This window comes from Chrysochloris asiatica, unplaced genomic scaffold, assembly GCF_000296735.1.
Source record: "Chrysochloris asiatica unplaced genomic scaffold, ChrAsi1.0 scaffold00041, whole genome shotgun sequence".
In the NCBI taxonomy this organism is placed as follows: Eukaryota; Metazoa; Chordata; class Mammalia; order Afrosoricida; family Chrysochloridae; genus Chrysochloris; species Chrysochloris asiatica.
Window position 1 is genome coordinate 14,689,826 of NW_006408559.1, and position 16,857 is coordinate 14,706,682.

The window sequence follows — 16,857 nt, forward strand, 5'->3', positions numbered from 1 at the left end:
CGCAAACTGTCGGTGGTTCAAGCTCAACAGCCGGTTCAAGCTCACTGTCAGTGGTTCAAGCTTACCAAGCTCCTTGGAAACCCTATATAGGGTCACTATAGGTCAGAACCAACTCGATGGCACTTAACAACAATAACAACATGGAAATGTTGACAAGCACTAACTAACAAAAGAAACCTTAGAAAGTTACACTTGACAACAGGTGAGGGCAGGAAGCTCCCCAATCACTCTGTACACACAAGACATAAATCGCGCTAAGATATAAGCTGGCCCTTTACCTCATTTATCAACCACATTGTTTGGTCCTGCCCCCTGCCTGCAGCTACCACGAACACAACAGGGGCCTGGGAAAACGAAGACTTCCTTGAGGTCAGCTAACTCTTCTTCAACAAATCTCTGGACTCCACTAAGAGCTTTAGATGGAGCGAAATGTCCCGTTCTTTAATCCTGTGTAAATAGTGTGTTTCTGAAGCCTTGGGGGACCAAGTGTCCTCCCAAAACACAGGGCAAAATGATGTCTCCAAGGGCCTTGAACATCCATCTCCAGGGCTGCTCAGGTTTGAATTCACCTCACTGCCCAACAGACACATGTATACACACGGTACACCTGTATTTACACCTGTGTGCACCTGTACACACCCCACACGTATATCTGTATGCACACATACATATCCCACACACATGTATACACACTATACATACATGTATACACACTATACATACATGTATACACACTATACATACAAGTTGTCATTGAATACTGTTGAGTCGGTTCCAGTTCATTTGTTTTGTGCTGTTGAGTTGGTTCCAACTCATAGCCACCTTGTAGACAGTTTCTAAGGAGTAGCTGGTGAGTTTGAACCACCAACCTTGTGGTTCAAACCAACCTTGCAGTCCAGCGCATTAACTCACAGTGCCACGGAGCTCTCATAGCAGCATTGGGCTCAAGGTTAATATGAGTTCTGTAGATACGGCATGCGTCGTCTGTGATGTGAGCTGTGTAGGAAGGCCCTGGTGACGCGATGGTTAAGTGCTTGGTGGTTAACAAGGACAGTTAGTGGAAGAAAGACCTGGAGGTCTGTTCCCACAAAGGTGACGGTCCACGAAGGCCTATGGGGAGCTCTGCTCTGCACCTGGAGTCTCTATGCAGCAGACTCAGCAGTAAATACAGTGGAAGTCATGAGATCTGAAAGCCAACGGGCTGCCTTGTTTTTCTGGGTCTTGTAGATTTTCTTTCCGCTCTGACACAGTACCTACCGCATTTCTGTCGCTTCTTATCGAGAATCCGACTTCATGGACATCCAGCGGGTTTTCCTGCCCAGATTGACAGATCTCCACCTTATACAAGTTTCACCTTTATTGCACACACACACACACACACACATAGAATTTGCTGTTGTTGTTAAAGAGAGTATCCCATCATCAAAAAAGTTTGAGAAGTTCCGAGTACAGGGAGGCAGACAAATGTGGATCATGAATCTTGCTGGGGTTTCCACAGATTCTCTGACTACACTTCTCTGATGAGTTTATGTCAGGGACTTGTGGGAAAGTTCCGCTTTTCCACAGACTTCTGGAAGCCTCCTTGGAGACTACATTGGGCAATGCCATCTTCTGTGAAGAAAGCAGACTTCCCAGGACTGGGACGAAGAGTTAGTGGAGGGACGAAAGGAAAAGAACAGAATCAAGGTGCTTTTCTATTCCAGCAGGTAGTAGAGAGCTTTTCCTGGGTCTCAGCGAGCACTTTAGGGTCTTCTTGTGTCCCACTGTGCCCTACACGAAACTCTTGTGAGATGCTTCTGTTTCTGTGGTGTTTTCTCAGGGACAGACTTTCTGACTGCGTCCGAGGCTGAGGAATCGCTGGAACAGAAGGAAGCAGTGGTCCCTCCTGGTCTTCCCCTTCCCTGCGGGTCTTTCCTGATCCCGGTCTCATTAGCAGGTTACTCTTACCAGTCTCTTCTCACAGTTCCCACTGGAGAAAATGGAAACAGTACTGATGATCCCTTCTCTCTCTCTCCCTCTCTTCATCCCTCTGCTTCTCCGCTCCCTGACCCGGTGTTCCTTCCCTCCCCCTCCAGGAACCTTCTGCATCATCTCACTGTGCACCTGCGTAGCCGGGATCAACTTTGAGCTGTCACGTTACCCGCGTTACCTGTATGGACTGCCCGACGACATCAGTCACGGCTATGGATGGTCCATGTTCTGTGCGTGGGGAGGCCTGGGTCTCACTCTCATTTCGGGCTTCTTCTGCACCTTGGCCCCTTCTGTCCAACCTGTCCCGAGGACCAACTGCCCTAAATCCAGACCTGAGAATGGGACAGTGTGCTAAAACATGAACGCTGAAGCCCACACACATACACATAAACACACACACACACACACACCTATATAAATATATATATATAATATACATATATAAAACAAAACGAAATCAAGATGATGCCAGGGCCAAGGTAGCGTTGAGTTGGCTCCGGCACCTACATCTCCACCCAACTTCGTGTTGTCTCGTCACTGAGATGGGGACGGCTTCCCTGTCACACGGCTCTTCCACCCATTCCTAACTTTTGGCGTCATGGTCTCTTGACGACAGAGTGGACATCACCTACCCCTCACGATGATGTCTGCGTACCTGTCACTCACAAGGTTGGGTGGTGGGCTGGGAAGGCACAGTGTGGCGTTGTCCAAAGCAGCCCGATGTAGAGCAGAGCGCACCATCATTTGGGCCAACAGGAGAGGACCCCACCCCACCAGCCCTTTCACCAAGAAACAAAACCCCTGGTTCATAAAATGTAGCCTCACGTTTGAGACCACCTTCAGAACCCACTTCGTTTCTGGCTCGTCCTGTTCGGATTTCCTTCCTGGCCTACCAGCGACACACAAAATGTGGGAGAGAAAGCAAACAGGAAGAAGTTTTCTCTTTGCTGCCAAACTTTCCGACCAAGTCTTAAGAGGTGGGGAGGGGGAAAGAGCCCCCATGCTGAGAGGCAAGATGTGCACCAAGAAGACACCTCAGTGGGTGCTCAGAAAGCCCCTTCTGATCTTCCAGCTGCCTTACACCCACGATCACCAAGAAGCTGCCCCACCCTGACCCCCACCTGCGCTCCCGGGCAGGCAAGAGCCTTGGGGTGAGGCTGTAATATGTTTGTGTGTGGCCATGTTGGGCGGCCTCCCTTCTTCCCTCCTGCACCTTTTCAATGGAAGTATCGTAGTATGACTGTATTCACGGCCGTGTGTGGTGGTTCCATGGCCCAGGATGGAGGCTCAGAGACCTGGGAAGTGCCGGGAAGGGTCAGCCTAAGCCTGTGCTGCTTCTCCAGCTACGGATGGGTCCCTGGCATGAGTGTATGCGTGCGCACATGGTGGGTGCTTTCTGAGTGTGGGGTTTTATCCGTTTGCTTTGCATTTTTCTATTGTTAGTACAACTCACATTTCCAGAGGGGAGAGCCAAGGGGATAAAAGCCACGGGGCCTGAGAACCCTGTGGCTCTTCTCACCACAGTCCTGGAACCTGGAACTCCGCAGAATGGAATGCCGTAACGCCGGACACACAAGACACCGCCGGGCACAAAAGCCACAACAGAAAAAGGGGCGCAAGGTTGAGGAGGGAAAAGGCCAGGTCTCCCCGTTGCTGTTGTACAAGTACGTATTCCAAACGAGACCTCTAGCTCCCCATTGCGGGGAGCACCCTATCCCTGGACATCTGCCCCTTTCCTCTGGGTGACCTTTCTGTACAGATAAAAGAAAACAGGTCACAAGTGGGGAAAGCAACCCTTAACCCTTGGGCTCGTGTTTGTATGACACTGTGTAAATCGATGGAGAATTCCGGACTCTTCCATCCTCTTCCTTTTCCTCTCCATGTTCAAGGCCATGCATCCCAGAATAGCCATTTTGGCTGGCACCCAAACACAGGTGGGCTGAGGCCCTCATGGTGTCTCGGCCCACTGAAGCCAACTGGCACTGCAGGTGTTGGCAGGCAGAGAGTTGTGAAGCCGTAGGGGCGGGGGTCGGTCTGTGAGAGTGAGCCCGGGGAAGGCCAGGCTGGGGCCCCTGAGCTGACTCTGCCGTGGGTCAGCCAGGTAGATGGAGTTCTGCTGCTTCATAGGTTCGTGTGGTCCTACCCACCATGCCCTCCTCTCATTGACCCGCCTCCCAACAAGGCTTCCTACCTACTGACCGCTCCCCTTGTTGCTGTCGCTCAGGGCGTGAGGTTTGCCTGTCCCTGCTGGCTCTCTGGGAGACACGCTGGGTGTGCATGCCTTGGTTCGAGGGGTGCTTTGTGTCTGGTTGTGTGAATGTGTACCTGGGTGCAGGTGGGGGAGGGGATTCTTGCAGGTGATACTGGTCACGTGGGTTGGAGACGGACAGTGATGTATGACGCTTACATCTAAGAGCTTGATTTTTAAACAAATGGTTTATTCTGTGAGAAGGGAAGCCATGCTCAGTTGTACACGGAAATCTTCCTGCTCCATTTTCTTTGAGAAGATGTTTCCTCTGTGAGGTGTAAGGCATCATTGGGCTCAAGAAGAGTAAAAAGTCTGCCATTGAGAACCTGGTGCCTTTCCCCGGCATCTGGTGAGGTGAGGGCAGCCAGGTGCCCGCCCACCTGTGGGCACCAATTCAGGGCCAAACCCTTGTCTGGGACCAGACCCAAATTCCAGCTCTTTCTGGTGGCAGGAAAGTAAACAAAGATCTAAATGGGGGCAATTTGATATCAACCATTGAGGCTTTTCATTAAGAATGCCCTCTCCTCTTCCTCCCTACCTGTCATTAAGTAGACCAAGTGACTCAGCTGTGTGTTGGACCTTCCCCAAAGCCACTGCACCCCTCCAGACCTTGAGGGGACACCTGAGTGTAATGAGACTCAGAGAACAGAGGTGCTGCCTGAGTTCAGGCTCAGCTCACCCTCGGTGGCTTAGGGGTTTGGGGAGCTTTAGTGATAGAGGGCCAGGTGGTACCTGTATGCCTACTCCGGAAGCCAAAACACTGCCCACCTCCTGGCTAGAACAGAGGCCAGCACCCCTCCATCAGAGGAGCCTGGCCTCCTATTGAATGTGGCAGAGGGAGGGGGAGGGAAGAGAGAGAAGAGAGCGGGACTTCTCATGCATCGTCCTAGACCAGATTCGCAACACCAAACTCAATAGAACTCAACCTTCTTGGGGTCTAGGGTCAGGGCCTCACCAACCTCACCCCAAGTCCAGTTCAGGTTACTTCCATGTGTGGTCTATGACCACACTTGTGTTTGGGGCTCCACGTCATCCAACTTGAGAAGAGGTCAATTCCAACTTTTCCTTCCCTCACTACTCACCTCTGTGAGGTGTAAGGCATCGTTGGGCCTTACACCAAGGATGGGAATTCAGGTGGGCTGTCTGCCTGGAGAGAGGTTCTTTACCTCCTCATTGTTGGGATTTCTTCTATTCACTTTTCCTCCCTCTCCACTCACATCTACTTTTCTTTTTCATCAACTGTGGTCTGTTAAAGTAGTCAAGTCCTCGTAGGCATCAACTACCCCCTTGCTGATTGCAACTGTTGACCTTATAAGAGAGTCTGAGTCTCCCTGAAATCAAAACTAACAGAGGAAGGAGTCTGTTTCATCCTCCTACAAGCTCCCATCCCTCCCAAAACTCTACCCTTTGCACTAATGTGCTCATGAAGGTGGGACCACCCTACCAAACCACAACCAAGCCCTCCTCAACCACCAGTCCACACACACAGAAGGCTGGTCCTGGCGCCATCTTGGTTTCTGTCCTGTAAGCAGTGAGTGGTTCCATCTGGTAATTCATGTCTTCCCTTAGAGAAGGAGAAGCGGCTGTACGTGAGGAGGGTAAGAGTGTGTTTGGGGCCCAATGTCATGTTCATCCACAGGAATGTCAGGAGGCCTAAAGGTATCCCTGTTCTTAGCTTGATTTGGTGGCAGGATATGTGACAGGTCTTTAAAACTGTCTACCTGAGTCAAACTTAGAGCAGGAAAACCCAATACCTCACTGCAGGGCAGATAGAAGGGACTCTCCACCTGGTTTATTCTGGGGTCTTTAATTAACTGGTTCCCAAGCACACTGGAGAAAGATGAGGCTTTTGTTCCCTTAAAGATTTATAGACTCGGAAACCCTGTACAGGGTCACTGTGAATCGGAATCGACTCCACGCACATAACCACCACCACCAAGTATGTGGGGGAGAGAATGGGAAGAAATGCACTTTATCGCCCTCTGGTGGAGTGTGTGTTATTCTTTAGCAAGGTGAGGACCTCAGTTCTGGAGACGGACCTGTCCCAGCAGACACAGCCTGCCCTTTCCAGGCAAAGATGCTGAGTCACAGTGGACAGGTTCCTCCTCACACGGAGATGATCGTACCTACTGGTGGTGGCCCTATGTGCTGACTCCCAGCTGTATACAGTTGAGTCAGGGGACAGATTTGTGAACAAGTCACCCTCCCCACCCGCAGCTTACATACACAATGATGCGGTGTCTTGATGATGTCAGCCTTAGGGCTATGTCTCCCCACTCTCCTGTGAGGCTGCCTTGCTGCAGAATCTTTCTGAAACATCACCACTAGCTCCTAGACACGCTGCTGTTTAGATAGTGTATGTTTTTTTCCCCCTGAGTAATACATACTTAGTATGAAAATTAGAAAAAATGTAAACAAGGCTGGAGAGTGTTCATAATTCTGTCACTCTGGGTGTCTGGACCCAGTCCAGTCATGGTGGCCGTGGCATCAAAGCATTCCCCATCAGCAAGGGTGTCTGGTCTGGCAGCTGGGGGAGGAAGGCCATCCACAGCACGCATTACTCTGGACCATGTGTTGTGGACTCTGTGTCAACTCAGCATCCCCAAGGGTTACCAACAAGGCCCTAAAAGCTCAACGCCGCAAGCTCGGGGCAGCTGGGAATGAGAGCTAAGGGATTCCTCCTTAGGGGACTCTCTTTCTTTCCTTGTGTTTTTTGGTGCCAACACTGCACACGTTCCTGCCCTAGCCGGTGTGACTCTGGATGGGTACTGCGTCCTCCTCATACTTGAACTTGCTCATCCACAGAATGAGGCTGGCTTGAGGGTGACAGAGGTGTGGCTGACCGATCAGTGAGCACACACTGTTGAAATGGACCTGTAGCAGCGTACCCAGGCTATGTCAGGAACGGATTCTCCACACCCCGTCCTGTGCCTCGCTGCTACCTTGGGGAGCCCCAAACACAAGTCTCCCGCGAGACTTGTGCCTGTCCAACTTAAGCACAGCTGGCCCTGCAGACATCGGCTCCTTGGTTCTTGTCAGCCCAAGCTTCCTTCGTTTTGTCTGCAGCCCGTCTTACTCCCCCCTGTTTACCCGCAGCTGTGATGGAGATGGGTAAAGTAGATGGGGCAAATCTCACCCTGGAGCTGAAACAGTCCAGGGTTGGCCCGGACACATGGTAGATGCCTTATTTCCCCACTTTTCTCTTAATGCTATTTCTAGTTTGACATACTGAGAGCGGTGAATGTGCTCTCAGGGTTCCGATGAATGAGTTTCGGGAACATCACTGGAGGCAGGGGACAGGGGTTCTTACAGGAAGCTCTTGGTGTGGTACATCCACTGGGAGGTGTTCTGGGTAAGACCCTGTTGGAGATAAACTGAATCCTAGCTTCCAAAGGGACTCCCCGAGACATGTAAGTGGTGAACAAACTCAGAGACTAATCAAAACACAAAAGGCTGAAGGCTCAAGTCCACCAGGGAAGGGTGGCGTGTAGTTTACTCCACCACGCCTTGGGTCGCTATCAGCCACCTCACTGGCAACAGGTACTGGGTTCTAAACAAGAAATGTATGCATCTCCCTAAGGGTGACATCCAAGTCACAGCTTTCCAGATGGACAGAGCCTGGCCAGTGATGGGGACAGTTTGTTCGGTGTCACCCGACCCTGGCACCCCCACCCCTGACTCACCTTGACAGCCACCTCAGCCTTCCTTCCCAAGGTCTGGACATTGCTCCTGCCTCCCCGTCTCCCTTTGGTGAAGCCTCACCTTCCCAGGTCACCTGTGACCCCTCTTGGTCCACCTGTCCCCCTATGTCTGTCCTTGTGTGTGTGATGATGACTTTCACCCAAAGAACCTCAGTAACACCCATCCCGTCTCCTAGCCCAACTGCACCCACCCCGTGACCCTTTTGCTATCCAAGACTCTCTGTAAAAATGTACAAAGAAAAGTGGAAACTGCAAATAGAGGGGAGGGGAATGGAGATCAAGCAAATCCAATGATGTGATGTGTCCCACCCCCTAATTCTGTGTGGGCTGATGGGGGTCCTCAAAGTCCTGACTCGGGGAGGGTCCCACAGAGCATGAAACTTTCGGTGCCCGGGGTGTGCTGGGGGGTTTGTCTGTAAATAGAACACCTCCCCCCTCCCCACCCAGCGGGAATGCTTGCCAGTCTGAAAGGTGGAGCTCAATGCCAAGGCCAGCACCAGACCTTCAGCTCTCCCTTGAGGCCTCACAAGCCCTGTTACCTCGCCACGTCCCAGCGCCCCTCAGCCAAACAGGAGGAGGCAGTCTGAGGGACGTAGTCCCCCTGTCCACTCTGCTGCTGCTATTCTTGGGGCTCTGAGCCTGTGTTGGTGTGTGCCCCCCAAGTTCAGGTAAATGGGGCATTCCCTCCCTGCTTCTTTCATCCATACTTGGCTCCAGAGAAGGTGGTCTTGCGCCTAAACCTCGGCCCACCTTCTCACCCTGTGGCGCCTTTTCCCCCTCACTGGGACAACCTCAGGGTGTCAGGGTGATCTCTGCTGGTAGGAGAGAGCGGCCCAGAGGATGAGGTGCGGGGACTGCATGGGCATCTCTAACTTGCTCTGTGAACTTCCTGAGAATGAGGAAGGTCATGGTGGACAGTGGCTGGGAGGAAACAGCGGAAGAGACTTTGGAGGAGAAAAGGCGTCAGGACTGGGTCCTTCGGGGAGAGAGGTGGCAGAATCATTACCACATGCTCAGCATGACAGCAGAGTGAGTCCCCACAGGAAATGATGTCACACCAGGGCGGAAGTGGGAGCTGGAAGGTCAGCCTCCAGCAACCAGAGGGGGAGGTCCACCAAGTTGGCCAGCGAACCAACTCCCCCACGGTTTGGGCTCACTTAGACAGATCTTCTCCCTCTCCAGTGTCCCCTGAGACCTGCTCCCAGGAGGTGATCGAGACCAGCCCTGTCCAATAGCAACATAATGCCAACCACATATGCAAACCGTCCATACTCCAGGCGCCACATTAGAAAGTTGAAAGAGAAGAAAATCATTTTATTAATAGATTTCAACTGAATAGATCCAAATAGTATCATTTCGACATGCAATCAGCATACAATATTACTTGTGATTCTTTTACTGACCCCTGACCCCCAATAAAGTCTTCAAAATCCAATGTGAATTCCACTCTTAGGAAGCATCTGAGTTGGGACCCTCTAGTCTTAGGTTCTTGATCATATGGTGATTAGCACGTGGCTGCGGGCTACGGACTGACCAGCTGCCACGTGGACAGCAGTAGATGGGGGAGACTTGTGTTGGTCGATGGAAGAATTTCTGTTCCACTGCTCAGGCAAAACAAGGACCCTGCATTGGGGGGCGGGGGGGACAGAGAGACTAGAGGTCCCATCTGCCCCCATGGGGGTTGGCACTCAAGCATGGCCCTGACTGCCTATGAAGGGACGTCCTCAAGGTTGGGACAGCTCATGTTCTTTGGCCCCTGGAACATGAGTTGCCACCCTCGATCCCACCATGGAACGGGGGCAGCCAGGACACCATCTCCACCACCTTCTACCAACTGCTCCCATCAGTGGCTAGGACATCTCATCAGCACTGGGAGCTTTCTCAAAATCCCTCGATTTTCTGAAATGTTTGCCTTAAAGTCAAATTCTCAAAGGAGACCCATTAAAAAAACAGGGCCACAGGCAGACTGACTCTCTTAGGATGTGGTGTGATGAGTTCTATCCTACCCGGGGCCTCAGCCCACCATTCCTGCCTGGAGACCTTTCTTTGGGTTGAAGGTGTCTTTTTTGTTGGGAGAACAAAAGATAAGAAGTGAGATCTTAGTGCAGAGAAGAGTGAAATGCAAGCAGCTGAACGAGCCCTGGGCCTTCCTAAAGTATTTCAAAAAGCCGGTATGACAAGGCTCCATTCGTTTGAAAGATAGCTTTCTGAGAGCGCCCATGTGACAGAGAGAAAGAAAACGGGGCAATTTGGTGAGTACGTTTTATATATGGCCATTAGACCACGGCCATCGCCGGCAAAACACTCAGACACCTGGCGTGTTTATGGTCCGCCAGATGATTGCTCAGTCAATATAAATTTATTTACCTTTAATTTGCATAGTGCTTTCTGATTGGTTAGAGAAGCAGTGGTGTGTACCTCAGGAGCTAACAACTCCTCACCCCTCGGAGGGAACCGTTCCTGTGGTTATTGGTGCTAAAATAAGATTAAATATTCTGTTCATTTGTTCTGATACCATGTGAATACGTGTGCTGTTGAAACTTAACAAGAATGCTACATCTTATCAGACCTATTGTACTGTCTGTTTCTTCTCATAACGAATTAATTACAGGAAAGGAGAGCCACACCAGGTTGTGAAATGACTGTCTCCCGGGAGGGACTTCAAGAGGCGAATGGGAGGGGGGACGAAAAGGGGACTTTTCAGGACCCTGTGACTTTGTAAAGGACCGAGGAGGCAGAGAGCCAGGGGAGAGTTCACAGAAACGGACTGTATCTGGCGGTTTTCTTTTTGCAAATTGGCAGAAATCTTGTATTTCCATCGGTGGAAGAAAAAAAAAAAAAAAGTGTCTGGTAATTAATTAAATGACTTGTTCATGGAAAAAAAAATAAAAATAAATAATCTGTCAGATGTGGAATGTAAACTGATTAAACAATTAAATAAAGAAGATCATGTTGTGTGTTTTAAGCAGTTGTGTCTACTTGGAGGATGGGGTGGGGTACCAAGTTTTGGATGTAAAACAATGTTCCCTTCCCCAGGTTTTGTTAGGAAAAAGGAGCTCAACTCTCATGTACATGTTGTTGTTGTTGTTGTTGTGAGTGCCCAAGAGACAGTTCTGACTCATAACGACCCTATGTAGGGTTTCCAAGGAGCAACTGGTGGGCTTGAACCACTGACCTTATGGCTAGCAGTCCAGTGCTTAGCCTACATCACCACACTGAAGGAGACTGGAAACTCTAATTCTGAAGGACATAGATATTTCCATCATGTGCGGACCGAAGGTACGTATGTTTGAGGAGTGAGAGAGAGAGACGCTCATGAACAGATTCTGAGGAGAAAAAGCATTGTCTTCCTCTGGAGCTGCTATAACAGAAATCCCATGGTGGGTGCCTTTAACACACAGATTGTTTCTCACAGTTTGAGGGGCTAAACATCAGCATCCAGTGAAGGCTTTCTCTGTGTTGGTTCTGGGGGAAGGTCTCCCTCAGCTTCTGCTTCCTGGTCCCTTAGAGATGGGTCACCAGTTCTCCACTAGCTCTACTGCCAAGTTTGCTTGGTTAACCTGATATCTCAAAAGGGAGCTCTGGTGGTGAAGTGGGTTAAGTACAGGGCTGCTAACCACAAGGTCGGCAGTTCAAGCCCACCAGCCACTTCTTGGAGAAAGATGAGGCTTTCTGTTCCCATCGAGATTTACAACCTCAGAAATCCTGTGAGGCCGTTCTACTCTTGAAAGATTGCTAGAAGCTGAAAAAGACCACCACAGTGGGTTGCTGTTAAATGCCGTTGAGTTGATTCCAACTCATTGCGACCCTGTATAGAGTTTTCGAGAAAGAGGCTAGTGGGTTTGAACTGCCGCCCTTGTGGTTAGCAGTCCAGTGCTGATCCTACAGCGCCACTCCAGGAGCCACACAGTGGGTGGTGGTGGGTTCATCTCAGATGACTCAAGATGCACTCTACACTAATCCTGCTTCACGAACAAACAAACACAGGCCTAAAGGTCAGTTGACAACACATGTTTACTGGGGACCCAGTTCCATTCCCAACAAGAGGAAGCCATTGTTATTTTTGCCTGCCATTGGCATCAACGACTCTCTTCTGAGATTTGAGAAACACCAGCTACATTCTAAGCCCTTACCCTTCCTCCCAGCTCTAGGTGAAGAGAGACGTGTCTCTCTTCCTCATCTCTGCCCTGTCTCCTGAGGGTCCTCAACAGCTGATTTTTTAGAAGCAGATCTCCAGGTCTTTCTTCCAAGGTGCCTCTGGGTGGAATTTTCTGTTGTTGTCGAGTGCTTAACTATCTGTACCATCAGGAGAGCTAATATCCTCCATCAGTGCTCCGATTCAAGCACAAGAAACAAGCTCTGCGTGATGTAAGTAGATGGACGTGGGTCAGAAAGATGGGCATGGACCATGCTGATGGCTGTAGCCCTGGAGACCGCCGGCTGTTGTCTGCACCATCACCTCCACCAGAATGTACTTCCTGACCCTGCTTCAGTCCCCCAGTGACCCCAGTATCAGAACCCAGGGGTTAGAGCATTTTCCTTCTCTCCCCTGGGTGGTCTGACCTGCCCTCCACCAGAGTGGACAGTTCTCAAAACACCAGCTGAGGTCCAGATGTTGGGCAGCTTCACAGGCCATTTCTCTTCAAGGTGGGACAGCTGAGGGAAGGGGATTCTCAGCTTCCAGGCAGGAGACCAGGCTCCATTCCCGTCCAGTGCATTTCACACTCAGTTCACGGAGGCTGTGTCAGGTTTCAGCAGAGCGTCCAGACTAAGAAGAAAGACCTGGTGATCTGCTTCCAAAAGTCAGCCATTGAAAACTCTATGGCTCACAATGGTCTGACCCTGGGGATGGTGCAGGACAGGGTGGAGGTTGGACGTGAGGTTCCCCTAGAGTCAAGGTGGACTTGGCATAACCCCTGAGGGAAGGGAGCGCCTGGAATGAGAGGTAGGTCTCTGCATATCTTGAGGTGAGTCAGAGAGTGATTGAGTGGGTGTGCAGTGGCCAGCAGTCTCTGTCCAGGGGTGTGGACAGTGCTGGGCATTGTACTAGAGGAGTCCTGATACGGACAGTTGGATTCCGAAACAGCATCTTGAAAGCAAAGAAACAGTAAAAACGTTTCAGGGGTAAGTGCCTCGCACGATGGGTGAGGGGTGATGTAAAAAGTGGAGAAGAACTCGAAGGAATGGAAGGCCCAGATCCTGAGAAGCCCCGCTCACCTGGGTGGCACTGTCCTTTGGAAGAAAAGAACACCACACCACTGGCCTTCTGCCTGAGCCAAGGCCGTTCATTGCTGGCGCTTTCATGGGGAAGGGGCAGAATTAAATATCTGCTCTAGCTGGGGTGGTGGGGTGTTAACCTGCTCAGGTACTGACTGAAGGGCTGCAAGTTCAAATCCACCCAGAGGTGCTTCAGGAGAAAATCCTGGCAACCCCATGGAGCACAGATTTCCTGAGAAATGTGGGTAATGAGTTAGACTTGACTGGACAGCCACCACCAGCAGGCCCTGGCTAGGGGTGTGTGGGTGTGGCAAGGTGGGTACCACGCTGCTGGGCTCTGACCTGAGGGTGAGTGGCCCCAGATGTGAGCAGAATGCCCAGATGCCCTACAGATTGATGAGTCGCTGGGTTCTCCTCAACTGTGTCTGTGGTGAATCAGGCAATCCCCCAAGAGCTGGGTCTGGGGCAGACACGGCTCCTCCCTTAGTGCCCTCCAGGCAAAGAAATGCCCAAAGGGTCAGCTGTGACGTGACTGGAACTGTAGCCATGTCCCCTAAAGTCCTCAGGGGTCCGCCACCCCCAGGACACCTGCCCTGGCCCTTGGGCATCTCTGCTGTGCCCTCAGCACTTCCAGGTGGACTTTGTGGTTTTTGGAGGGTCTCCTCAGGACCTGGGTTGTCATGGGGGGCAGGGATTCTGATGATGAAGGCATTAGGTCAGCCTTCAGGAAACTCAGTAGAGGAAGGAGGAATGGGGAGGGAAGCAAGAGGGTCCCTTCTAGGTTGAGCGTTCACTTTGTCCTATCTTGCTGTTTATATGAATTCTGGAGTCCAAAATTCCATTTCCACCACATTATGACACTCAGTTTCACCATGGTTCAGCTTCTTGGTGTGGGTTGGACCTACCCATGGTAACTGAGATTCCTTTGTCTCCTCTCTTGGGCCGACATTTGAGGACATTTTCTAATGGAGTCAGTGTGTCTGGCACAATGAATTCCAGGTCAGTCAAGGTTCGTAGCCACATGCGCTGGAGCATGTGGTGTCCCATCTATGACAAAGCGATCCGACGGCATCCTTCAAGGGGTATCAGTCTTTTTGAACTGAAACCCGCAGCCACTGAGTCAATTCCAATGTATGGTGACCCTGCATAGAGTTTCCGAAACTCGGAACAGAAAGCCTCATCTTCCTCCCACAAAGTGGCTGGTGGATTTGAACTGCTGACCTTGTGCTAGCTTTGTGGTTAGCAGTCCTGTGCTTATCCTACAGTGTCACCAAACTTTGGGAACATTGAGATGTTGCTAAAATTTTAAACGTTGTAATCAGTTACCGTCTAAGGATCTTGTTCACAGGAAGGATAATCTCTGCTTGATAAAATGGAAGCATTTCAAACGTTGGAAAAATAAGACCGTTCAACAAAGACCAGCATATCTTGTTCCATGTCCTCCTCCTCCGAATGGCATCTCAACCCTTCCAACAGGCTCCAAATCCTTTCAGTGATCACCACCATAAACTGGTGATTTCAATCACTTGCCATGTGTTCTGTGATGCTGTTGAGTCAGTTCCAACTCATGGTGACTCTGTGTACAACAGAGTGAGACACTGCCTGACCCTGAACCATCCTTACAGGAGTCGTGTGTAGGTCCATTGTTGCTGACACTGTGTCAACTCACCTCATTGAAAGGCTTCCTTATTTCTGCTTGATGTCCTTTTCCCAGGGTTGGTCCCTCCTGATAACATGTCCAAAGTATGGGAGAGCCTCCCTGTGTAGAGGAAAGAAGAGTAAATTGAAGACACTTAGAAAAAAATGTGTCCAATAGAAAACAAACTCGGAGACCAGAAGAACTAGGTGGCACCCAGCCACCACTACTAACTGCTCTGAAAGGGATTATGCTGGAAGGTCCTGGATAGAGTGGGAGAAAATGTAGAACAAAAGTCAAAATCATATAAAAGACCAGGCTTACTGGTTATAAAGAGACAGATGAAAGTGGGAGACTACAACCTTTGATCATCATGCAAGTCTGGAACGGAACTCACCCCTGTGGCTCCATTTTCAGTCAAACAATACGTAGGTCTATAGGAGGGACAACAATCTTAGTGAGGTATGCAGGTTTGAGATCAAGAGGGCAGCATTTCCCTAAGGACAAAATTCAGAAGGATGGGAAAGAAGGAGGCCGGCAAACAGGAAACACAGGGAGGAAGTGGGATAAGTGATGTTGCATGAAGGGACTTGTAGTCATTGAGAGGAAACCAAGGGTCTGATGTGTGGGATGTAAAACCGATGATCTGCTCTGTAAACCTTCACTCAAGTCACAATAAAAGATTGAACAAACAAACAAGTAGAGTACATGAGCCAAATCTCATATCTTTGCTTCTAAGTAGCATTCTGACTGTGCCTGTATTTCTTCTAAGGCATTGTGGACTCTGAAGTTCATAGACAAGAATGGTAATGGGCTGGGAACAACACCACCACCAACAAAAATCAACTTTGATCCTCTATGTCTACAAGGTGAGTGGGAAGAATCCCCAAAAGGTTCTGCTTTAGAATATAAACTGATGCCTACGCAAAGCAGTCCTCATTAATTCTGAACAAGCGGCCGTGGAAACAAAATGGCCTTCAGAAAGTGCCAGAGTTACCCAAGCTTGGGGATTTGGTTTCCACCCTCTCGAGTCCTACTTTTTAATATAACTCTCAGATGCTGAAAGATCAAGCTTCAGCTACACTAAAATTAGGACTAAGCAAAAATAAAATCTCCCCAAAGCTATTTTGAAGGCCAAATATGGATTCATCTTATTGAATGTTGTATGTTCTGGAAGAGGCATTTTCTTCCAGAATAGCCCAGTTCCTCAGATATTGGAGGGTTTCCTGACATTAGCATAAACAATGATTTTGAGCCATTATAGAGGAAAATATTGATCTGCCATCTTATTTGTGCTAAGAACATGACCAACAGTCAACAAAGAATTATGCCTTTAGATAGTATTTCCATTTAAAAACTTAGGGACTTGCAGAATAATAATGATAATACAGGAGAGGAAGAGGGGTGATCCACTACAATTCCCCCGTGGAAAATGGTTAACAACCATCAGCACCTGAACATACCACCTTTCTATGTGTTACTTGTTGGCTGGTTGTAACCGTGCTGTAAATGGTGCATAACCATACAGAACTTAGGAACTCTCCCATTCTAACTTACAAGACAGGGGAAACACACTATTCATTGAATGTTTCATCCTTCAATCCCTCATCATCTTCCTGCTTCAACATCTAACAATTGTGGCTTGAAAGGAGCCCAGCTCTGCTCACCAGACACAAACAAGGATCCATGGCAGTGTGGCTCCTGGTTGTTGCTTCACTGGAGTGTTGCTAGCCCCTCCTTTATCCCTTAATTATGCAATAAGGAGCCCTGGTAGGGAATAGTTAAACCCTCGGCTACTCACTGAGAAGTTGGTGGTTTGACCCATCCAGCAGCTGGTAATCTGCCGGTGAAATTTCCAACCTTGGTGACCCTACAGGACAGTTCTACTCCCAAGGTCACCTCGTCGGCACACAACACCAGTTACATAACAGTTCTGCTAATAGCAGAGCTGTTGGTGGGTTTCACCATCATTTAATGAATTTTCTTGTCAGAACTCTTGATGTTGACCATTTCAAAGGATATTCTATGGTGGCCTGCTGCTTCCCTGTTCTCTCCCCTGCCCTCTCTCTCTCTCTCTCTCCCTC

At 49.7% G+C, this 16,857-nt stretch overlaps 1 protein-coding gene across 1 annotated transcript in view; it reads left to right on the forward strand.

Annotated features, from left to right (window-relative positions):
• The window catches only part of TMEM178B (transmembrane protein 178B), a 369,586-nt gene extending 367,260 nt beyond the window's left edge, over window positions 1-2,326 (forward strand). The window contains exon 4 of the mRNA XM_006861177.1: window positions 2,076-2,326. Within this exon, the coding sequence (XP_006861239.1) occupies window positions 2,076-2,326 (251 nt within the window). The remainder of the gene's footprint in view (window positions 1-2,075) is intronic.
• The last annotated feature ends 14,531 nt before the right edge of the window (window positions 2,327-16,857 follow it).